We start from the raw sequence: 22692 nt of genomic DNA, 5'->3' as shown, positions 1-22692 counted from the left end.
GTGTGGGGGCAGCTGCTCCAGGGGGCTAGGAGACAGGTCCTCTGCCCCTAGGCTGTGCTGTGGTGCTCTTGGGAGAGAAATCTGGGTCCCATTGGCCTCCCCGGTGCCCATGCCCTGCTGGGGTGCTATGCCCTGGGAAAGGCTGCCCAGCTGCAGCTGGGCAGGGCACAGCCAGAAGGGGAGGCAGTGTCCTCAGTGGTGGTATGAGGCTGAAGTGTGGGGAGGAGAAGGCAGGTATTGGCAGTCAGGCAGACCCCTCGCTCCATGCCAGGGTTGGCGACTCACTGCCTAAAAGGGCTCAGCTGTAAGACTTCCTGTTCACTCACTGCCTGTTAATCCTATGTGTGAGGCGGGGGCTCAGAGCTCCGAGGTGCCGTGTGTTGGGGGCTTGGAAGAGGACACCTAAGGACCTCTATCAGTGGATCACTGGAGGCCAGGGTGTGGAAGAGGGTCAAGAATCCAGACCAGCTGTGGAGGCCAGCTGAGGCTCTATGACAGGGCTGCAGAAGCCATGGGGGCAGAGTCCATGGGCCCTTGGGGAACTGGGGCAGCCATATGCTGGGGTGCCCATATGGGGGTGGGCACAGGGCCTTGGGGTGGGGGCTCTGTCTCTCTTGGATGAGGTGGGCAGCCTGGCCAAATCTTTGCCTGGGATCTCCCTCACTAGCACATGCTTCCACACAGAGGCTCACAGACATGGGTGCCTGCCCAAGCATCCGCAGTCTGCACCTCCTGAGTGCTGCTGGCCTGAGACTGGACCCTTCCTGGGCCTAGAAGAATCCCACAGCTTCCCTGGGCTTCAGCCTGCCTGCCCCGCCCCACTCAGTTCTCCTGGTGCTAGGGCTGGGTAGTCCACATGGTGCAGCCTGAGCACAGCTCAGGACACTCCCGCTCCTCTCCTGCACTGGGCCATGGTGGCACTGTGGGGAGAAGGGCTACCTGGGGTGCCCTTTGGACCCCAGGATAGGCAGCATCCCCGTGGCCCCTGCCTCTGAGATGGCCACCATCCTGGGCCCCGCTGAGGAGGGTGAGTAGTGGGTGAACTGGGGGCATGGGAGGTCAGGTGGGCCGCTTTGGCCTGGCTCCTCCCATACTGTGTGCCCCCCCCCCCAACCCCTTGTCTGGCAGAGCTCAGGAGTCAGACCTGGAAGGCAGGGTGCGTTCCCACTGCCTTTCCTTTGGTTAGACCCCACGGGGCTGAGCCCCTCCCCTACCCCAAAGCTGGTGCAGCACCTTATGAATGCAGAGCAGAGATGGCTCTGCTGGGAAGACACACATGGTGCACCTGTTGTCTCACCTGCCCTGGTGGGAAGATTCTGGGGAAAGGGTTTCCTGAAGGCCCCACTGACCCCTCCCTGGTCCTTTAAGAAAGAATTCTGAGCAAACACAGGTCCTGTGGAGTCCTGTGGGCACGGGTGTGCTGGGGGCATCGGCCCTCCCTTCAAGGAGGCAACTGCAGCCCAGACACCCAGAACCTTCTGAGACCCCTGCGCCCTGCCCTAGGCCCCTCCTCATGCACCCTTGCCCACCTCACATCCCAAGGCGAGAGGAAACAGACACAGGAGGCCACAGCATAGAGCCTGTCCTTTATAGATCTCTGCCTGTCTTGTCCGTCCGTCTGTGTATTTATCTGTATATCTCTACGGAAGGGGAAAGAGGGACTCTCGTGTAAAAATCCAAAATACAATTCTGACTATGAACACCTGCAATACTGGTCAGTCCAAGTAAGGGGGGATGCCCCAAGCTAGCCTGGCACTTGGGGCCACACCCAGCCCCCAGCTGGCCCCAGGTGCCAGGCTCCCCAAGACCAGCCCTGCACCAGGAGTGGGAGGAGGGCTCGGGGCGGCCCTCCTCCTGGGGCTTCTAGGAGACAGTGGGGTCCTTGGCTTTTGGGGGCTCAGAGCCCGTCAGCAGAGAGATGGTGGGGTCGTCTGCGTAGTCATCCCCCTCGGAGAAGTAGGAGCCCTCCCCCAGCTCGAAGAGCACCGGCATGTCGCTGTTGCCCACGTCCACAGAGCCCGGGTCCACCAGGAAGAGGGGCTGCGCCGTGTAGTGCACCAGCTGCTTCCCTGGGGGCGGGGGGCCGGGTCAGGGCACTGGCGGGTAGAAACAGGGTGCAGGGTCGGGTGGGGAACACGTGGGCTCGGCTCACCTGAGTCGGGGCTGTTGCTCTCTGCCTCAAGAGGCCTGGGTGGTTCCTGGGGAGAGAGGAGCTCCTGGATCTGCTGGGGCAGGAGGGTTACAGTGAGGGATCCTGCTTGTCCCGGGTTCCCCAATCCCCCCATGCCACCTACGCACGCTGGCCAGGCTGCTGTCAAGGTCAGGCAGGCTCATGTCGGGCACAGTCACCGAGGGGCTGAAAAGCTGTGGGGAAGGGAGGGTGGTCAGGCTGCGCCCGAGAGCAGGGAGGGTGCAGGTGCACGCAGGGACGGGACTCACATCCAGCAGGGCGCTGGTGTCCACGCTGAAGCCGTGGTTTGTAAGCATGGTCTGCAGGTTGTCCAGGTTGGAGTCCATGGCGTCCAAGTGGTCACTGAGCTCGGTCCTGGCCAGTGAGTGGGGCAGGTGAAGCGGTGCCCCGGGCACCCCCACCCAGACGCCTTCCTGCCGGCACTCACACCCGCCTGCCGGAGAAGGGCTCCCCTCGGCCACACGCACCCTGCTTGGGCTCAAGGGAGGCCGTCTGAGGTGGGGCCCCTTCACACACCCAGTGTGGGCCCAGTGGGGCAGTATGTGTATGGACAGGGCTGGTATGCTTGGCCACTGAGGGGAGAGTGGCTCAGGCCATGCTGGCTCGTCCTGTCACCGTGAGGCCCTGTAAGGCCTCTGGTAGCACTTCAGGTTGGATCAAGATGGCAGGGGAACGAAGGAGGGGTTCGGAGCCCAGAAGGGGCTGGGGGCACAGTTTTTCAGGTTTGACAAGGTCTTGCCTTTGCACTGGAAGACAGTAAGGATGGGGCAAGGGAGCCGTGCTCAGTGTGTGGGCGTCGGCCTCTCCCCTGGTGCATGCTGGGAAAGAGACCCGGCCAGGTCTGGCACCCGTGACCAAGAAGGCCTTGGGCCATCTGGTGCACCCGGCCATTGGGCGGGTGGCCAGGCTGGCTCCTGGGGGTACCCATGGGGCCCAGCCCCACCCTGAGAGGAAGCCAGTCAGCAGCAGTGGCCACACCAGGCTGGGAGGCCTGTCCCTGTCAGTCAGTGACCTGGGACTCTGGCTTGGGCCCTAGAGCCTGGGAGGGCCACTCCCCGCTGCAGAGGGCCCGGGACACCTGTTCACCAGGTAGTGCCCAGTGCTTCTGGCCAGGCTGGGGTCTGGTCTGCGGCTGGGGAGGGGCCCGAGCTCTGGCGGAGCCCTCCTCCCTCCCCAGTGAGGACGGCGCTAACCCTGGCTGGACTCGGCCATGTAGAGAGGATGAGGGGCAGGGGAAGAGGCGGGCGACCCCAGACATCTGTGGAGTGCGAGCCAAACTGCAAGATACAAAGACAAGAGCCCCCGGATTGCAGGTGGGGGCTAGGTGGGCTCCATGCCCCCCACCCTTGCTCACTCAGCCTCTAGGGCAGGGCCTCTGCTGGGCAGCAGGACAGACACACGGACCCAGCAGCCTGTCGCAGGAGAGGGTGACAGCAGCAACCATGGTGGCGTATGTGTGTCGAGGGGGCTGATTGACAGGGGCCTGCATATGGGGGACACACAGAGAGCAGGTGCAACAGGCCTGCCTGGCCACACACCCTTGGCTTCTGTGGCAGCAGGACTGTGGGACAACCTGGCCGGTGTCCGTCTTCTTTTGCAGCCCCAAACTCTGAGCTCAGGGCCAGGTCTGCTGACTCACCCCCCGCAACCCCCATGCCTGTAGGCCTGAAGGCCACCCCATGTCCAGCCCTCCATGAGAGTCCTAGCCAGAGGCCTGGCTGTGCTTCCAGTGGCTGTGGGGGTAGGCACTCACTTGTCCAGACAGGCAACGCTGAGGCACTTCTCGGGGGCCGAGGCAGGTGGGGGCGAGGGGGGGCAGGTTCCCACTTCTGTGAGGGGCGTGGCCGAGGCGGCAGGGGCAGGCTCGCTCTCCCGCAGGATAGAGTCGATGAGGGTGGTTGGGGACAAGGGGGTCTCCACAACAGAGGGCGGTTGCCCGGGACTGGCCTCCTCCACCCGGGGGCTCCGGGAAGGGCTTGGGGGCTCCTCCTTGACTCGCACCAGGGGGCTGATGGACAGGGGTCTGCACATAGGGGACACACATTAGCAGGCGCCTCTGCGGGCCCCACCCTTCTCCCGACTCTGCTGGAAGGGTGATGCAGCCCCCACCTCTCATCTATGCTCCCGCCTGGGGAGGCCAAGGGGCTGCTGGGAGCCAGCTCAGTGATGTCGGAGATGATGGGTCCGGAGCTTGCAACAGCATCTGGGGAGTAGAGGCTGGAGCCGCTGTAGGCTGGGGATGGAGCCTGCCATCAAAGGGAGGTGAGCACGTGCGCGTGTGCCCGCAGCACCCACCCACCCAGGCTGGTCTGCTGCACAGGCGCTCACCGAGTAGGGGCCTGAGCCATGGATGTGCTCCAGGGAGTACTGCCTGCCGTACTTGGGCATGGAATGTGCCGAGCTGCTGTCGTTCAACATCAGAGGGCTGCGGGGAAGGGGTGGGGTTAGCTGCCTCTCCGAGGCCTCCGTGGCACCCAGTTCACAGCAAACAGGAGACGGGGCGGCCCAGGGCCTTGTGCTGAGGGGCAGGCATCCCCAGTGCCTCACATCTTTCTCTTCACCCCCAGGATCCGGTTCGACTGCACCAGCGAGATGAGGAACTGGATGAGCTGTGGGGTGGAGAGGCACAGTCAGCCTGGCTGCGGATGGGACCCACTGGGCGCCCCGCCGGCCCGCCTCGTACCTTGTTGACGACTTTCTGCTGCTGGGCGTGCTTCTGCCGCAGGCTGGCCACCTCCCGCCACAGGGCCTCGTTCTCGCTGCAACAGACCAGGTTTGGTCAGCAAGGCTAGATTCTAGAAGCCCCAGGCTGAGGGGCCTCCACAAATATTCCACCCTCACCCGGGCAGGTTGTAGGGCTGTAGGTGACCACATATCACCATGAACCCAGTCGCTGGCCTGTCTCCACCCCAGATGAGGACTGGCTGTGTGATGGAACTGGGGGCTAGGCCAGGGCTTGCTGGCACCACCACTCCTCCCTGCTTGGCTGCACTTCAAGGGGAGGACACACAGAGGTCTCAGGTGGGGGTCAGGAGGGGCCCTGAGCTGTGGAGTCCCAGGGGAGGGGCTGGGGGCTGAGGGAGGATGCAGAGCAGGGCATGCTGGCTGCACCCCAGGATTCTGGCAGAGACCTCCTGGGGCCTTCCTGGACACAGTCAAGGCAGCAGACCCTTGAGCGCTGTCCCCAGCCACCTCTGTCTGACTGAGCCTGAGGACAGGAGGGAAGGTCAGGGGACAGTGGCAGTACAGCTTTTCAGGCTGCAGAGCAATGTATGGGGGTTATCCTGTGGCTTGGGGGGCTCAGGGTCATTGGGCCTGGGAGTGGCTCAGAAGTGGCCGCAAGGGGTGGCAAGGGCCACCTGGGCACTGTCCTCCCAAGCGGGTGAGCAGCACCGTGAGCAGGCCATGGTCTGCCCTTCTGATGGGCCAGCCCTGCTGAGCCCCTTGCACGTCTTCTTGACATGGAATTGATCCTCCTGGCCTCACCTTGAGAGGTGCCCATGTCCTGGAAGGCTAAGTTCACCTGGGCCCATCTCCAGGTGCCACACAGACAGTGGCTTCTGCTGGACTCCAATGTGAGGAGAGTCGGGGTCCAGGAGCCTCCTTCATGACATGAGGGTCACAAGGACTCAGCCCCAAGTGGCTGTGAGGCCATATGAGCCAAAGACAGCCACCCCAGGATGGGGTTCCTGAGGTTCCCAGGGCCCCCAAGGGCATGAGGGGAGACTCAAGCTGGCTGTCCAGGGGTCCTGGCTGGCGGGGAGCATAGGGCTGGTTAAGTGGTGGCCAGACATGCGCCAGGGGCAGGGGTTCCAGAAAGAGCCCAAAATGCTTTCTGCTCCCCAGGCCTGTGGTAGAGGTAGGCAGGAGGTGACGCTGCGCTGAGTGATGCCAGGTGCAGCAGGAGCCAGCAGGAGAGGAGGGTACTGTGGAGGGCAGTGAGGGGGCCCAGCCGCCCTGGCCTGTAGAGAGGGCCTAGAGGGCTGTGTGAGCTTAGAAGGCTGTGCTCCGAGCCTGAGGACGCAGCCTGTGCTCGAAGCCCAGCTCTGCCTGTTGCTGCAAGAACCAGGTCGGAACCCCCCACCCAGGACTCGAGGATGGCACAGCAGGGGCCTGAGGAGGGCATGCAAGTCCAAACCTAATGCTGTGTTTGGAGAGATGAAGGCCTCAGAGCGCCTGTTACAGAAACTGAAGGAGGCAGGGCTGGCAGGAAGAGGCCCTAGGAAGGAGTGGCCAGCTCCTGGCCTGTGTCCCCTCCTGGCTGCTCCCTCCTCTGGCCGCTCCCCAGGGGACCTCCTTGTCCCGCCTGTTCCCTTGCCCACCATGGAACCTACTGCTTCATGGCCAGGAGTTTGGAGTCCATGCTCTCCTGCTTCCCCTTCATCAGCTGTACATCAGTCAGCAGCTTGGTGACACTGTCCTGGCGAATCTTTATGTCATCATTCTTCAGGGTGGACACCTGGGTCCCCAAGGAGAGTAGTTACTGAGATGGCCCCCCAGGGAAGAGGGGAGGGCCTAGGACATAGCGGAAAGGGCCAAGGGGCTGACAGTCGGGGAAGGGGCCGTCACTGCAGCGGCTGATGGGAGAATGGGCGGGGGGAATCCACGATGGACAAGCGAGGAGGGGAGGCCCGTCAGGAAGAGGCTCGGTGCAGCCAGGCCAGCACGCGCATGCTGCACTGCCCTCGGCAGTGGATGGTCCCAGCAGGACACTGAATGGATGTGGCTTCCCTTCACAGCCTGGAGGGAGGTCCGAGGATGCTGGGAGAGGGAGGCTGGCTACTCACACTGGTCACTTTCCTCTTGATGTTCTCAAGGAGCTGCTCCTGGCCGCGCAGGAAGCACGGGTGCTGGAACTCAGTGTCATCCCTCTCTGGTTTGACCAGACCGCCCTGCTCAATGTGGACCACCTTCCGGAAGCCATCTGCACATGATGGGGCAGGGGCAGCTCTGCCTCAGGGCTGGGGACTAGACCCCCAACTGCAGCTTGGCTACTGCCCCAGTGATAGACGAAGGGAGGCTCCTGGGGTAGGGCTGTGCATGGCATGGCTCCAGTCACATCTAGCACTGCCTTCTCAGAGACCCTGCCTGCAGTGGCTGGGTGGTCTTGGTCTGAGGGAGACCCCATGGCCCCACACATCACCTCTTCCCCAACGCATGTGGCTGTGTCCAGCTGAGGCTTCATGAGCTCTTCCCTGGGAACTTTCAGGTTCAGGCCCACGAGGACCCTTCTCGCCCAGGGAAGAGGCACCCCTGCCCCAGGCCCCCCAGGGGCGCTGGGCTCCAGGTCATGCCCCTGGCCAACACAGGGATCAAAACCTGGTGGCTCCATCCTTCACCACAGACCGGGTCAAGGTGCTAGGGTCCTGCTGTCTGTGGTCCACTTTCCAGCCCTGGCACGGCTGCCCAGACCCTTGAGGAGGCCCTCTGTCTCGTCCCCACTTGGAGGGCGGGTACTCACACATGTTGAGCTGCCGCACGAAGCTGGCCATGTTGTTGTGCTTGAAGTACTTGGGCAGCACCTCCTTGGCAAACTGGCCCTGGTCGAACACGTGAAAGCTGTTCCCACTCTGCAGGAGACATGTGGGTAGAGTTGCACGCAGTTGGTGAGGGAGACGGGTGCCCCTCCTCGAGTGGGGGCAGTGCAGTGGGGCTGACCGGAGGTGCAGTTCGCCTCTGGGACCAAGAGCCAGATGTGCCTGGTCTCTGCCTCTCAGCTGATATACTTGCTGGAGGCCCAGGACTGGCTGATGGGAACCCTGTGGCCAGAGAGAGATGAGGGACCTCACCACAGCTGGGGAGCCCCTGTCCCAGGGTTCTGGAGGTTCCTGAATGCCAAGTTTACATTCATGAAACACCACAGCACTTCAGGCCCATTCTTTAGGAAATCCCATTTTAGCTTTAAACAGCAATTTTCCCCTAAGAATAGCCAAGACCCCAAATTGAGGCAGCCAAGAAAATGGAAGCCTAATTTTAGTTACTCTGGAGGAAAACACAGAGTTGTGTTCAGAAACGCAACTTCATTTTTCTTTTGGCATCTGAGATAAGAAACGGAAATTGTAAAAAAAACTGCCACACTACGCTTCTTCCATTTCTTTCCTGACTTTAGTCCAAAAGCTCCTAGGAGGAGCCATGAAGCAGACCTCTGTGCTAGCAGGAGCCCTGGTGGCCAGTGCAGGGTGCTGGAGCAGCCCAGACGGCCGGAGGTGGGTGTCCACGGGGGAGGGGCAGGGACGGGATACGGCTCCCCTGAGACTCTATTAAGGACACTGGGAGCAGGCTTTCCCCGGTCAGAGGAAGGAGTTAAAGGACCGACAGGGAAAAGCCAGAGCGGCCCCTGTGGTGCTGCAGCAGAACTGGAGCACTGCTTCCCACGGCACACGTGGGTCTTAAAACGAACACAGTCACACACATGAGGTGAGTGGCAGTGGTGCAGAAACGACCTCTGAAACTTTCCTCCTCCAAAGAAGCAGTAAGAAAACTGGCAAAAAACGTTAGCCAACTCTTTCTGAACTCTGAAAACTAACCAAAAGAGTGTGGCACTACGGGGAGCATTTACTGAAGAAAAATGGTGGAATCTCAGGAAGATTAGTGAGCTGTGTGGCATGTGAACTTGCCCTAATGCTGCCTCTTCTCCTGTAACTGTGAAAACCAACAGCAGAAATCACAGGAAGAACCAGCATCCTGGCAGCCACTGGGGTGGGAGTGGGGCTGGAGCTCCTTCAAGGCCCCATTCCCAGGCAAGTATTATTTGATCTGAGCCCCCTGGAAGATTCCACTTACAAGGCTGTCTTTGTTTGATTTGACCCAAAGCTCTCCCAGTATAAAAAGCCTTCTCCCTAAGGATATTTGTTGGAAACATGTAGAGGCAATTTTTAAACTTTGTGGCTGCCTAAGACAGTGGATAACAGTTGGTACAAACAACAAGCTAACCAGAAAACTTGAAGAGCTGGGGAATGAGATATTGAGAGGGGCTTTGAAAACTCTGAAACATTCCTGGGAATCCAGAAGGCATGTGCACGTGCAGGGCTGTGTGCACACTCAGGACAGACCTGAGAAAGCACCACTCTCCTGTCTCCGGCTGACTGAGGCTCTGCATAAGCAAGAGGTGGAGGATAAGGGAGAGCTGTCAGCTGTCTGGCTGAGCACTGAAGGCATGCCCCAACACATACACAGAGTCCCCCAGCAAAGGCTGGGAGGTTCACAGGTTCCAGGCATTAAAGGAAATTTCTGCCCCCTTCACTAACCTGATCACTGAGTGAACTGAGCAAAGACTTAAGTGGCCACAAACAACAAAGAATACAAACTGTCAGAATTAGTTCAGAAAAGTCACTAAACAAATGGCAACAGCTATAAGAAAAAGCAACAGCAACAAATCTGGGGGAGGGATAGTATAATCTGATACCCAGAGTTTAATATATGCCACATTATATTAATTGAAAGTCCAGTTTTCAACAAAAAATTATGAGCCATGCAATGGAACAAAGCATGGCCCATACACAGGAAAAAAGAACCTACCCCTTAGAGGCCCAGGTGTTGCACTTAGCAAAGACTTTACATCAGCTATTTTAGATATGTTCAAAGAACAAGACGAAAACTGCAGCTAAGGAAGGAAAGCATGAGAGTATCTTTAAGAGTGGAGAATAACGGTAAATATAGAAATTACAAAAATGAACGAAATCAGAATTCAGGAGTTAAAAAGTATAACTCAGATTTAAAATTCACTAGAGGGGCTCAAAGAGCAGATTTGAGCAGGGATAAGAAGGAATCAGCAGACACGAAGACAGGTCAATTAAGATAATCCAGTCTGAGGAACAGAAAGAAATAAAAATAAAGAAAAATGAACAGAGCTTCAGAGATGTGGGATACTAGCAAACACCAACATATGCATAATGGGAGTCCCAGAAAGAGGAGAGAAAGAATATCTGAAGAAATAATGGCCCTAAACTTCCCAAATTTGATGAAAAATATCCAGGAAGCTAAACAAACTCCAAGTAGCATAAACCCAAGGAGATTCACACCTAGATACTTAAACTGTAGAAAGCAAAGGACCAAGAGAGAATCTTGAAAGCAGCAAGACAATAGACTCATCATGTACAAGGAATCCTCCTAAGATTAACAGCTGATTTCTCATCAGAAACTGTGAGGTCAGAAGACAGTGGGATTACATACTAAAGGAGCTGGAACAGAAAAACCCTGTCAACCAAGAATTCCACATCCAGCAAAACTATCCTTTGAAAATGAAGGCGCAGGTTCCACTTCTGGGATGGCAGTGTGAAGAGGTCCAATGAACTACTCCCAAGTGAAGCAAGCAAAGCTTGTTTAAATCATTCAGTCTCTGAAACTGTCTCAAAGGCATATAACAAATGAAGAAACATTTATTCAAGAAAACTTACTAAAACACTGTAGAACAGTGAGTCTGTAGCGTATGAGCCACAACCCACTTGCTCCAATTTGCCCTGACTGACACTCCACTCTGGGAGGGCATGGCCAAAAGGATGGGGGTTCCTCTCCCCTCAGTTTCCAATGGAGGCTTACTGGATCTCACTGAGAGGGGAAGACCACCAGCATTTCTCATCCTGTCCAACTCCAAGCTGAAGAGGCTAAATTCCTGGTGATTGAAACCAGAAGGTTGGGGGTCCCCTTCTCCACTTTGCTCCCACTCACAGAATGCAAGTTCTCCCCCTGGCATGGCAGGTCGAGAATCTGGGGGCTCTGACTGCCCTCCCCCCAGCTGGCACATAAGGTAGAGTGTCCATGCCGGGAGAGGCAAGCTGAGAAGACTAGAAGCTACCGCCCTGCCCAGGGCGCAGAGGAGCGGCTCAGAGAACAGGTCCAGGGGAGAGGAACTCCAGAGGAAAGAGAGTTCTGACACTCTCCCCAAGGGAACTCACGTTATTGGAAACAGAGCGTGGGCAAGTTCAAGCCCAAGGGTGCTCTTGAAAACAGTAGCTCCTCTAAATCAAGAGTAACAAGCCAAACCATGGTCAGCTGTTCACACAGGAAAGCGACAGTTAAGAGCCCTCCTGGGGTCAGAACAAACCTCAAACACTGACCTTAAAAACTACCACCTCAAATGTAATTGGATCAGACTGTGAAGAATTTGTGCCCTAGGACACTGTCAAAAACAATAGAGCAATCAGGCAGTAATTATAGAGCCTAAAGGCTGGGTATAATACCTTACGAGGCAGTGGACTAACAGAGATCAAAGAAAGAGGAAAGAGAGCCTGTTAAAATAGCCCAGCCAAGTCACAAAACAGGCAAGCAGAACCACAAACAATCACAGGAGGCGAGGAGTCACCCAGAAGTGCTACAGCACATTACCTAAAATGTACTTTTTCAACAAAATTACAAGATGTAAGGAAACAGTAAAGTGCGACTCATACACAGGGGAAAAAAGAGAAAGCAATAGAAACTGCCTGTGAGAGAACCACACGTCAGACTTAACCAAGACTTCAAAGAAGCCATTATAAACATGTTCAAAGAACTAAATAAAATCAAGAAGTAAAGGAAGGCGAGATGACAGTGTCTCATCAAGCAGAGAATAACAATAAAGAGACAGGAATCATAAAGAAGAGCCACACGGAAATTCTGGAGTTAAATGGTACAGTAACAGAAATGAAAAATTCACCAGTAGGGCTCAACCATATATGTGAACTGGCAGAAGAAAGAGTCAGTGAACTTGAAAATAGATTGATAGAGATTCTGAAAGCTGAAGAACAGAGAGAAAATAGAATAATGCGAAGTGGACAGAGCCTCAGAGAACACTGGGACACCTTTAACTGCAGCACCATCCATGTAAGGGGAGTGCCACATGGAGAGGAGAAAGAAAAGGGACCAGAACAAAGAGTCAAAGAAATAAGGCCCCACAACTTCTCAAACTGGCTAAAAAATATCCATAAACATGGTATGTGTCTCCATTTACTTAGGTCAACCTAGCTTCCTTTCATAAGTGTCTTTACAGTTTTATAGTTTTGGCATACAGATCCTCTGCACATTTTATTAGGCTTCTATTTAAGTACTTAATTTTTTTGAGCAACTGTGATATTTTTAAAAAAACCGATTTCCTATTGTTCATTGCTTGGTATGTAGAAATACATAGATTTTTGTGTGTTGACCTTGTATCTGGTGATCTTGCAAAACTCATTCTTTAGTTCTAGGAGTATTTCTGTAGATTTCCTAGGGTTTTCTATGTAGACAACCATGCTATCTGTGAATAAGGACAGTTCTATTTCTTCCTAATATATATGCCTTTAATTTCTTTTTTTTGTGTGTGTCTTAACGTACGGGACAGGACTTCCAGTACGATGTTGGCTAGAACTGGTGACAACGACATTGTGCCTTGTTGAGATCTTAAGGGGACAGCATTAAGTCTCCCAGCATTTATAAGGATGAAGTTAGGTGCAGGTTTTGTGGGCCCTTTTCTTTCAGGCTGAGGAAGTTCTCTGCTATCCCTAGTTTCCTGAGGGTTTTTTTTTTTTTTAATATAATGAATATCAAATTTTGTCAAATGCATTTTCTGCATCAAATAATATGGTCATGTGTTTTTTTCTTCTTTAGATTGTTAACATGGTGGATTATATTGATTGATTTTAAAATCTAGAACCGTTCTTGTATTCTTGGGATAAATTCCATTTGTTGTGACATTCTTTTTATATATCAAATTTGATTTGCTAATATTTTATAGAAATTATGAAGGACATTAGTCTGTAGCTTTCTTGGGCTGTTTGTGTCTAATTTTGATATTGGGGTAACACTTGCCTCATAAAATGAGTTGCAGTGTTCCCTCCTCTGCTTTTCTGGAAAAGATTGTGTATAATTCATGTTATGTCTTCTTCAAAGGTTTGAATTTGCCACTGAAATCATTTGGGTCTGGAGATTTTTAGGGAGGTTTATAACTAGGACTTAAATTTCTTTAACAGATTCAGGACCATTCCTGAATTATCTGTTCCACCTTGGGTGAGGTTTGGCAAGTTTGTGATTTTCAAGGAATTGGTCTATCTTATCTAAGTTGCCAAATTTACATGCATAGTGTTGTTCATAATATTTCCTTATCATCCGTTAGACTGCAGGGTGTGTAGTGATATACCCTCTTTCATTCCTGATACTGGTGATTTATGTCTCCTCTTTTTTTCTTTGGTCAGTCTTGCTACAAGTTACCAATTTTGATCTTTTCAAAGAATCAGCTTTGGAATTCATTTATTTTATTGTTTTCAATCCCATTGGTTTCTTCTGTTGTCCTTACTATTTCCTTCCTTCTGCTTGCCTTGGGTTTACTTTGCTCTTCTTTTTCTACTTTATTAAGGTGGAAGCCTGGAAGCCAATCTTATTTTCTAATATAGTCACTTTGTGGTATCATTTCCCTCTGAGCACTGCTCTCAGCGAGCCTCACACTTTCTCAGAGAAGAGGTGTTTGGTGGACTGCTGGCAACGTCTGTGGCACAGGGATGGAGACCTCTCAGATGGAAGATGAGGGAAGAAAATATGGCTCCTTCTAGGGCTGCACCCTAGACACTTAGTCTTGATGGAGGCACTCTCCAGCCTGCCACTGTGCCTGTCTCCCCAGGTGGCCTCTATCATCCATCCACATGACTTAAACCACATCCTGTTTCACCCCCAAGATGGACTGTTTGCTGAGCTCTACCCCTGCTGACTGGGCATCTCTACAGAGCCGGCCACTAGGGATATTCCCCACCATATTTCTAAAAAGGAAGATATCTACAGCAAATTTACCATTTTAAGTGCATAGCTCAACCAATTTTTGACATACAGTTGTTTACCATCACAAGCAAGGAACAGAAAACATTTCCATAACCCTCAAAACTACCCTTGTGTCCCTTTGCAGTCAATCCCCTCCCTCATCCGCAGGCAACCAGTGATCTGATTTTTGTCCCCATGGTTTTGCCTTTTCTAGAATGTCATATAAATGGAATCACAGAGTATGTAGCCTTTTGGTACCTTTCGCTTAGCGCAATGCCTTTGAGACACAGCCATAACATTGCACGGGTAAGCTGTCTGTCCTCTTAAATGCTGAGGAGTATTCCATTGTAGGGATGTCCCAGTTTGTTTATCCACTCACCAGCTGATAGACATTTGGATTGTGTTCTGTTTTTAGCGACTATGAATAAAAATGCTATAAATATTAGCGTCTGGGGTTTTTCCATCTAGACAGTTCACAGTTTTAGCTCCTACGGTCTATGATTAATTTGTTAGTTTTGTATATGGTATGAAGTAAAAGGCTTGCATCTGTGCTTATGGATGTCCGATTATTCCATCACCATTTGTTGAAAAGACTATTCTTTCTCCACTGAGTTACAGCAGCACTTTGGCAAAAATCAATTCACCTTAGATAGGTGGGTCTATTTCTGGACTCTTTAGTCTGTTCCATTTATTTATATGTCTATGGTTATGCCACAATCATTCAGTATGATTATAGCTTTATAGTAAGTCTTTTTTTTTTTTAAGATTTTATTTTTTCCTTTTTCTCCCCAAAGCCCCCTGGTACATAGTTGTATATTCCAAGTTGTGGGTCCTTCTAGTTGTGGAATGTGGGATGCCACCTCAGCGTGGTTTGATGAGCAGTGTCATGTCCACGCCCAGGATTCGAACCAACAAAACACTGGGCTGCCTGCAGCGGAGTGCGTGAACTTAACCACTTGGCCACGGGGCCAGCCCCTATAGTAAGTCTTGAAATCAGACAATGTAAGTCTTGAAATTTTGCTCTCCTCTTCCAGCCTTTGGGGGAAAGTATGCTGTTTTTCACCATTAAGTACAATGTTAGCTGTAGGTTTTTTGTAGACGCTTTTTATTAGATTAAGGAATTTGTCTTTCTAGTTTGCTCAGCTTTTACCACGAATGGATGTGAATTTTGTCAGATGCTTCCTCTGCTCTTGAGGTGATCACATGGTTCTTCCCTTTCTCTGCTGCTGTGGGGAATTACATCGAGTGCTGGATGCTGACCACTTCCACCTGGAGAGCTCTCTGCCGGTCTCACACTCCACGGTGTCTCTGGCAGTCAGCATCATTCTCATCTGTGTTCTTCTGTGTGCAATTTCCTTTCTTTTTCTGGCTGCTTTTAAGATTGTCTCTTCATCACTCATTTTCAGCAATTTGATAGTGATATGCCTTAGTATGGTTTTTTGTACTTATCCTCCTTGGAAGTCACTGAAATTCTTGGATCTGTGGGTTTACAGCTTTCAAAAAAATCTCGGCCACTATTTCTAAAGTCTCCTCCCTTCTTCATTCTGCAGTTGTGTCTTAGACCATGTGCTGTCTGCCCCGTGAGGTGCTGGTCACCTTTTCCGTCTTTTTTCTCTCTGCATCACTGTGGATAGTTTCTATTGCTATTCTAGTTCAGCGATCTTTTCTTCTGCAGTTTCTAATCTGCTATTAATCTCCAATGACTTATAAAACCAAGCTTTTAATTTTAGAATAATTTTAGATTTACAGGAAAGTTTGCAGATGGTGCAGAGTTTCCATATACCCTACATTCAGTTTCCCTATCATTAACATCTTGCATTATGTATGGTGCACTTGTCACAAGTAATGAATCAACAGACTTTATTACTAACTAAAGTCCTTATTTTATTCAGATTTTCTTCATTTTTACCTAATGTCCTTTTGTTCCAGGACATCATCCAAGATATTACATTACATTTAGCTGTTATGTTTCCTTACTTTCCTCTTGGCTATGACAGTCTCTCAGACTTTCCTGGTTTCTCATGACCTTGACAGTTTTGAGCACTCGTCCAGTACTTTGTAGAATGTCCCTCAACCTGGATTTGTGTGACGTTTTTTCTCATGATTGGTGGGGGCTATGTAAGTTCCTGGAGAGGAAGACCACAGAGATGAAGCGCCCTCCTTGTCACTTCATGCCAGGGCATACACTATCGACAGGACTCATCACTGCTGGCGCTGACCCTGATCACCTGACTGAGGCCTCGCCTGTCTGGTGTATCCACTGCACAATCTGCCCCACCCCCATCCTGTGCTCCTTGGAAGGAAGTCACTATGTGCAGTCCACACTTAAGGGGTGGGGAGTTATGAGTCACTTCCTTGAAGGGGGAGTATCTACAGAAATAATCTGGAATTCTTCTGCATGGGAGACTGGTTCCAATGACATTTTGTTCAATTTCCTTTCTTTTTATATCTTCCATTTCTCTGTCTTCATGTTTTTGCTTTACTTTCTTGAGCACACAGAGCATTTTTAGAATTGTTTTGATGTCTTTGGTGGCTGGTCCCATCACACCTGGGTCCATCACAGTGACTATTCCATTCTTTGTTATAGGTCACATTCTCCTGTCAAATGGTTCATCTATTAGTTCTGACTGGATCCTGGACACAAGGAACACTATGCTGTGTGGGTTTTGCTGTCTTCCCTTCAAGAGTGCGGCTCTTTTAGTTCTGGTAGGCAGTTAAGTTCTGTGTAGATCAGCCTGATCCTTTCAAGGCTTGTTTTGAAGCTTGTTTACATTGCATCTGAGGTGGCCTTTTCTCTGGGGCTAATTGAGCCCCACTTCCAAGCAGTGGCTCTTCTGAGATCTCTGTTGAATGCTCTGTAGGTTCGAAGCGGTTTCTCTGCTCTGGCTGTGAGAACTCAGATAACTCAAGGCCCTGTATGAGCTCTGGGTGATTGCTCACCTCATAGCTCCTTAGCAGCTCTTCTTTCCCTAGAAGGTTCTTAGACTGGCTTCATAAGTCCCATCCCATGGACTGGTGAAACAGTACTCAGGCAAAGACCCAAGGGGGCTCACGTGCAGACTCCTGGAGCTCTTTCTTGGTGCAGCTCCCTCCTCTCTGGTACCATGCCTCGCAACTTCTAGCTGCCTCAGCTTCTCCAAGGTCTGGGCTCTGTTAGGTTCCCCCTTTCCACACCAGAGTTTGAAAACTGCCTCTAGGTGGAAAGCCTGGCCACCTGTGTGGCTCACCTGTCCTTCCTGTTTTCCAATCCTGAACATTGTTCAAGGGTTAAGTTCACATTGAACATGTCCTGCAAGCCCTACCTTAAGGGCTGTTAGGAGTTTCAGAGGGTCTGCTGGTGTTTCCCCCACGGAATCCAGTTTAGCCTCCCTACCTCAGTGGTTCAAGGGCCCTTCTCTGCTGACCACAGGCGATTCTTGGAGGAGGTCTTGGCTTACCCTTGGGTATAATGAAAATCTGTGATTGGAAATATGGAGGAACCATGGAGAAGTGGTTGCCCAGCTGCTGCCTCAGTAAGCAACGCCCTCGCCCCATGAAATGCAGTTTAGTAAAGGCCAAGTCTTACTGTAAATTCAGAGCCTGTGACCATATTTTCTACAGTACTGCAAACAACCTGAAATGTATATAAAATTCGGCATGTATGTACATTTTTAAAGAAACAGGGTCCTTGTCTTTGAATATTTTTTCAAAGGGCTCCACGACCCAAAAGGGTTAACAACCGCTGTATTCCATGAGGCGCCACCTGCACTTTTCAAGTATCTGCCCAGGACACTGTAGTCCCCGTTTTTGTCCCTGGCCGATCCAAAAACTATTCTTTCTGATGTGCTCTGGTCTCCTGGATGTGGCTGGCTGACCAGCCTCTGCCTTCCAGGAACACGGGCAAGCAGTGAATGTATGGCTGGAACCAGCGTTTGATGTGAGCGTTGGAGCCACGCGGACATAAAGCAGAGAAATCCAGTCTGAAGAGCAAGGTGATGGGAGGCGCAAAGCTGAGTGCAGAACGGGGGGCCACTTTGGTCCTTCTCCCCCAGTGCTGGTTTTGTCCTTATCTGAGTGTGACACCATCTGTACAGTTCTCGTGTCATTTTCTTGTTTCTACTCAAGTTAGCTTTAGTTAGTTCCTACAACACAGCTCCCATGACCAGTGCATCTCTTCTAATCTCTGGTCACTGGCCCCTGTGCTCAGATCTCCAGGCCTATCAAACAAGTGCAGATCGGTGACTCTGCTCACTCCATGGCCGTCAGGGTCGAGAGGGAGTAGACTGTGGGAGCAGGTGCCAGTGCTGCCAGGACCAGGAAACATTCAGGGGGCTAGCCTCCCTCCTTTCAAAACAGCCTGTGAGACCAGCCTCCCTTCCTCCCTCCAGACCTTGAGGAAAACTTGCAGCCTCTGCAAGGTCTAGCGAGCATGAGGGCTCTGGCCCAGCCCCTTGTGAGACCTGATGGGAGCTGTGTGCTCAGTCCAGGGTGAGTCCTGCAGGCCCCACTGACCCCTCCCTGGTCCTTTAAGAAAGAATTCTGAGCAAACACAGGTCCTGTGGAGTCCTGTGGGCATCGGCCCTCCCTCCAAGGAGGCCACTGCAGCCCAGACGTCCAGACCCTTCTGAGACCCCTGCGCCCTGGGCCCCTCCTCACGTGCCCTTGCCCACCTCACATCCCAAGGCGAGAGGAAACAGACACGAGAGGCCACAGTGTACAGCCTGTCCTTTATAGATGTCTGCCTGTCTTGTCCGTCCATCTGTCTGTGTGTATATGTGTATATCTTTACAGAAGGGGAAAGGGAGACTCTCATGTAAAAATCCAAAATACAGGGGCCGGCCCCGTGGCTGAGTGGTTAAGTTCCTGCGCTCTGCTTCAGCGGCCCAGGGTTTCGCAGGTTTGGATCCTGGGCGTGGACATGGCATCGCTCATGAAGCCATGCTGAGGCGGCATCCCACATGCCACAACTAGAAGAACCCACAACTAAAAGTACACAACTATGTACCGGGGGGCTTTGGAGAGAAAAATAAAATCTTTAAGAAAAAAAAATCCAAAATACAATTCTGACTATGAACACCTGCAATACTGGTCCATCCAAGTGGGGCAGGAGTCTAACTAAGAAAGCAGGTGTGGTGGTGCCAGAGCTTGCCCTGAGGGCATGGGCAGGGTCTCCTGCTGCCCCCTCTTCAGGAAACGTGCAGTGCTTGGCAAAGGCAGGCGTGGGCACGAGCTGGGCATGGGTGGAGAGTGTGGCCTTCAATCTGCTCTAACCCTCCTCTAGCTCTTACTTTAAATTTCTTGATGTGTTTGAGACTCGGTTTTCTTATCTATAAAATGGCCATGTGTCACCTCTTTGCATAACTGTGATAGAGCAGAACTGATATACGAGAAGGCTTAGCCTGATGCTGCACATAAGGACTGAAGAAGGACAGTGGTGCTCCCATCTGGTGGCCGTTTCTGTAGCGCTCCAGGTTCAGGGATGCCCTGCAGTGTGCTTCACAGCCTGCTGCCCCGGTGCGGTAACATGGGCTGCTCCTTCTGCATTGCAGGTCAACTTCCAAATCCTCAAAGGTGGCACCCAGAGGGCCTGCCAGGTCCTGCCGGCTCTCTGAGAATGAGCTCGGCAGGCTTGCCGGGCCATGCCCGCCTCTCAGAGCCTGGGGAGCAGGAGTGGCCCAGCCTGTCATGGGAGCTCTGGAAATGGTCTGTGACCAGCTCTGAGTGCCCAGGTGTGACCAGGCCAATCCCTCAGTGGTCTCACAGGAAGTCAGCAACCTAACTGCAGGGACTGCTCTGTCCCTGACTCTCTCCCCAGAGACCCAGCTGCTCCAGAGCAACCCTCTGACCACTGGCACTCACACGGGCCACCTGGGACAGGCGCTGGCCTTGGTGATCTCCAGTTCCTAGGTCTCTGGGATTTCCCACAGTCCCCACACAACCCTGTTGGGGTCATTCCTGTTCCCAAAGAGAAGAGAACTGCATTCATCAGGCTGGGACTACGGTGAGGCCAGAGAGGTGCTGGGGCCAAAATTTAAGGAGGTCCTCACTCTAAGGGCCTTCAAGCACAGGCAGGTTTAAAAAGAAGTGCCTCCTTAACCTATGCCCCTGAGCACCTCCCAGCCTCACCCTGGCCCTGATCCCTGGGCTAGGCAGGCCTAACTCATGGAGTGTCCCAGCGGGCACAGGAGGCGGGGGAACAGCACCAACTGCAGGTCAGGAGAGCTGCGGTGCATCCCCAGGCCACATTCATGGCCACCAAATTCCCTCCCGAGAGCAGTGGGAGCTGCAGTGTCCTGCAGGACGTGTCTGGGGAACAGCTGCATCTCTACAAGCCTTTGCTTATTCAGCCAAAGCACTATACCGGGTGCATCTTTAACTGGAGAAGGGTTTGGAGGGTGGGAAAACCGACATGACTCTCTGGGGCAGTGACCTGTTGTTCTCTCCCTCAGACTGGGCAGTGCAAGCACAACACTGTCCAACCCTGGCCCTACTGGCCAGAGTTTCTGGGGCTGGAAGCGCTCTCCCCATTCAGCCTTGAGAGTCAGCCACCGCACCTCTGATTTCCCCTCGTCCCCTGGGTCAAAGAGGGGTTCTCTTGGCAGAACGGCAGATGAGAAAATTCCGGCACCAAGAGCACAGACAATGGTCTTTCAAGGCCTCTGAGAGCTGGACTCTGGATCACGAGTCTGCACAAGTGCCTGCGTGGGCATCCTTGAGGCCACAGGCACAGGATCATCTTTCTCGGGGCCGGGCAGCTCTGTAGCCCCCGCCCAGCTAGAAAAGGGCATCCTTCCACTGCTGAGCTAATGTTTCTGCACTCATTGTCAGCGCCACCCTCACCGCTGTGTCCTGCACTAACCACACCCTGCTCAACCCATGTACACACCAGGTAGGGTCAAACACTTGTTTTCCAGCCAGCTCCCCGTCCCCCCAGGGGGAGCACACCAAGAGGGCTCACAAATAGTGCAGCCACTGTGCGTGGAGGCTGTCACAGGCCTGATAGTGTCTGACTTCCCTGCTCAAAGGTCTTGCCCAGAACACAGGCTGTGGTTCCTGGAGACCACACTGGTGGCATTTCACCCACACGCCTCACAATCTTTCAGCAGAATCAGCAAGAAGATTAGGGGGCAGGACGGATCAACCTAGTAGGATTAAGCTCGGAATATCCCAGAGGATCTCTGATGCCCCTCCCTGAACTGGGTAAGAGTGTTTCCCGCGAGTTAAGGGGAACGAAAAAGAGAAAGGAAGGATAAACGAAGATGGAAACATGAGGTCATTTCCTTCAGTCAGGAAGGTTCGAGGTCTAGAACAAGGGGATGGTGCTAGCACAACAGCCTGCAGGAAGGCACACTGGCCCTCTTCAGGACTTGTGCCCACCATTAAAGAGACAAGCACTGGGGAATGGAGGATGCACACGTGGAGATGTCACCGGGAACAACACGAAGTATCTCCAACAAGAAGGCTGTATGATCTCTAGACTCTTTATTCCCAAATGCCCTTTAGGCAGAGCAGAGCCTCAGCATGAGAGCATGAGAGTCTCATTCTCAAGAATGAGAGAACCTGGCCTACAACTCAGGGCTAGCTTCAGCCTGGACTTCTCTTTGTTCCTACCAGCTTAAGAGCGTGAAAAAGAAGCACTTCGCAGAGTCTGAGAAAGCCGGTGTCTTGGCCCTCAGGAGGTCAAGCACGTTTGGAGGTATCCAGAGGCTCTGCACGACCAGGACAGCCTTTCTTCAGGCCACACATTTGCCTGCCCTGGGCTAGGGCTCTGGTCTTCCTCGGACACGAAGTCACAGCGAGGATGTGAACAGCAGATTCTGATCTCCAACTCCAGACACAGTCTCTGATACACCTCTGCAAACCGGAGCTGTCCGGTCTTGCAGGGTCAGACCATGTAAACAAGCCTGCTGCCTGGCAACTAGAGACAGGGACGTGAATAAAGACGCCCTGGGAGGAATGAAAAACAAAGCCGCTCTTGGGAAACCCAGCTCTGGTATTTGGACACGGGTTCGAGGTCAGCCTGAACTTCATGACGTTTTACTTTGCGTTTTCGTTCCCTTTCCTTTTACACTAGAGCAACGCCCTCCGATTCATGCGCCAAGTCCTGATTTTCCCCGAATAGGCGCCGACCACACCACCCTGGTAACTCATTTGAGAAGACACAGAGGGCCACCTGGGCACAATGTTTGCCAGCGAAACTGAGCGCTGTTCTGAGCACAGGCACGCTTCCGCAGTTGTCCAGCGGTTAGCAAAAGACCAAAGAAGGAAAGGCCCTTCCTGCTCGCCCAGGGAAACGGCGTGGGCAGGAGCCGAGAAACGGGCCTCGGACGCTTCCCCTCCGAACCCTCCCTCTGGGATCCCTGCCCCCACTCTCGGGGTGGCGAGGCGGGGGCCCGGTCCTGCTCCTCCCAGGGACGCGCCACAGCTTCCCGGCCTGCCCCGCCCCGACCCCTCACCGGGCTCCAGCAGATAAGCGCGTCGGTGTCCGGGTCGCTCACGAGGGTCCACAGCTTGGTCAGGAAGGCCGGGACGTTGCTGGGCCCCGCCGCGCCGGGGCCCACGGGCAGATCCATATCGGCAAGGCGGGGAGAGGCGGAGGTAGCGACCGTGACGAGGGGCCGAGGGCCGGGCTAGCACCGCCGCCGCGCCTGCCGCCCAGGCTGCGCCGCCGCCGCCCGCTGCGCACACACGGCCCCAGGGCCTAGCATGGCCGCCGCCATCTTGCGACGGGCGCGGTCCCGCCGGCGCCGCCCGCCCGCGTCCCCACGGCGCGCGCACGCTGGCTCGGCCCCGCCCCGCCCCCGGCCCCGCCCCCGCGCCTG

The 22692-nt window shown here is 53.3% G+C and overlaps 1 protein-coding gene and 1 long non-coding RNA gene across 8 annotated transcripts; one reads left to right on the top strand and one right to left on the bottom strand.

The window, feature by feature from the left end:
• Positions 1–1574: 1574 nt before the first annotated feature.
• On the bottom strand, positions 1575–22656 carry HSF1 (heat shock transcription factor 1). Of its 7 annotated transcripts, none has more exons than XR_011543310.1 (14): positions 22327–22648; positions 7653–7761; positions 6979–7115; positions 6526–6650; positions 4875–4950; positions 4739–4800; positions 4520–4616; positions 4301–4437; positions 3945–4214; positions 3385–3674; positions 2440–2545; positions 2299–2364; positions 2153–2222; positions 1575–2069 (listed from the first exon to the last, which is right to left on the bottom strand). XR_011543310.1 is itself a non-coding variant. In XM_070631269.1 (14 exons), exons 1-14 carry the CDS (start codon positions 22441–22443, stop codon positions 1864–1866), a joined length of 1665 nt encoding a protein of 554 aa, XP_070487370.1. In that variant the 5' UTR covers positions 22444–22651; the 3' UTR covers positions 1575–1863. The 7 variants fall into 7 exon arrangements, 6 of the variants coding, with proteins under 6 accessions (XP_070487370.1, XP_070487368.1, XP_070487369.1 ...); XM_070631269.1 differs by having other exon boundaries at positions 2153–2225; positions 3385–3468; positions 22327–22651; XM_070631267.1 differs by having other exon boundaries at positions 2153–2225; positions 3546–3674.
• Positions 11963–13710, top strand: LOC139085199 (uncharacterized). The gene is made up of 2 exons (XR_011543312.1): positions 11963–12098; positions 13497–13710. It is a non-coding gene; the product is annotated as an uncharacterized lncRNA (long non-coding RNA).
• Positions 22657–22692: the final 36 nt, after the last annotated feature.

The sequence above is a fragment of the Equus przewalskii genome, chromosome 8 (assembly GCF_037783145.1).
Source record: "Equus przewalskii isolate Varuska chromosome 8, EquPr2, whole genome shotgun sequence".
NCBI classification, from domain to species: Eukaryota; Metazoa; Chordata; class Mammalia; order Perissodactyla; family Equidae; genus Equus; species Equus przewalskii.
This window is presented reverse-complemented; position numbering and strand designations above follow the sequence as displayed.

What these genes read in the sequence shown, in the direction of transcription:
- HSF1 (XM_070631267.1), bottom strand. Translation starts at nt 22,443, where the DNA reads ATGGATCTGCCCGTGGGCCCCGGCGCGGCGGGGCCCAGCAACGTCCCG. An exon ending in ATGGCTCAGGCCCCTACTCG is followed by an intron (nt 4,438 to 4,519) that starts GTGAGCGCCTGT and finishes CTTTGATGGCAG; the next exon opens with GCTCCATCCCCAGCCTACAG. An exon ending in GGCCCTGCCCTAGAGGCTGA is followed by an intron (nt 2,546 to 3,545) that starts GTGAGCAAGGGT and finishes CTCACTGGCCAG; the next exon opens with GACCGAGCTCAGTGACCACT.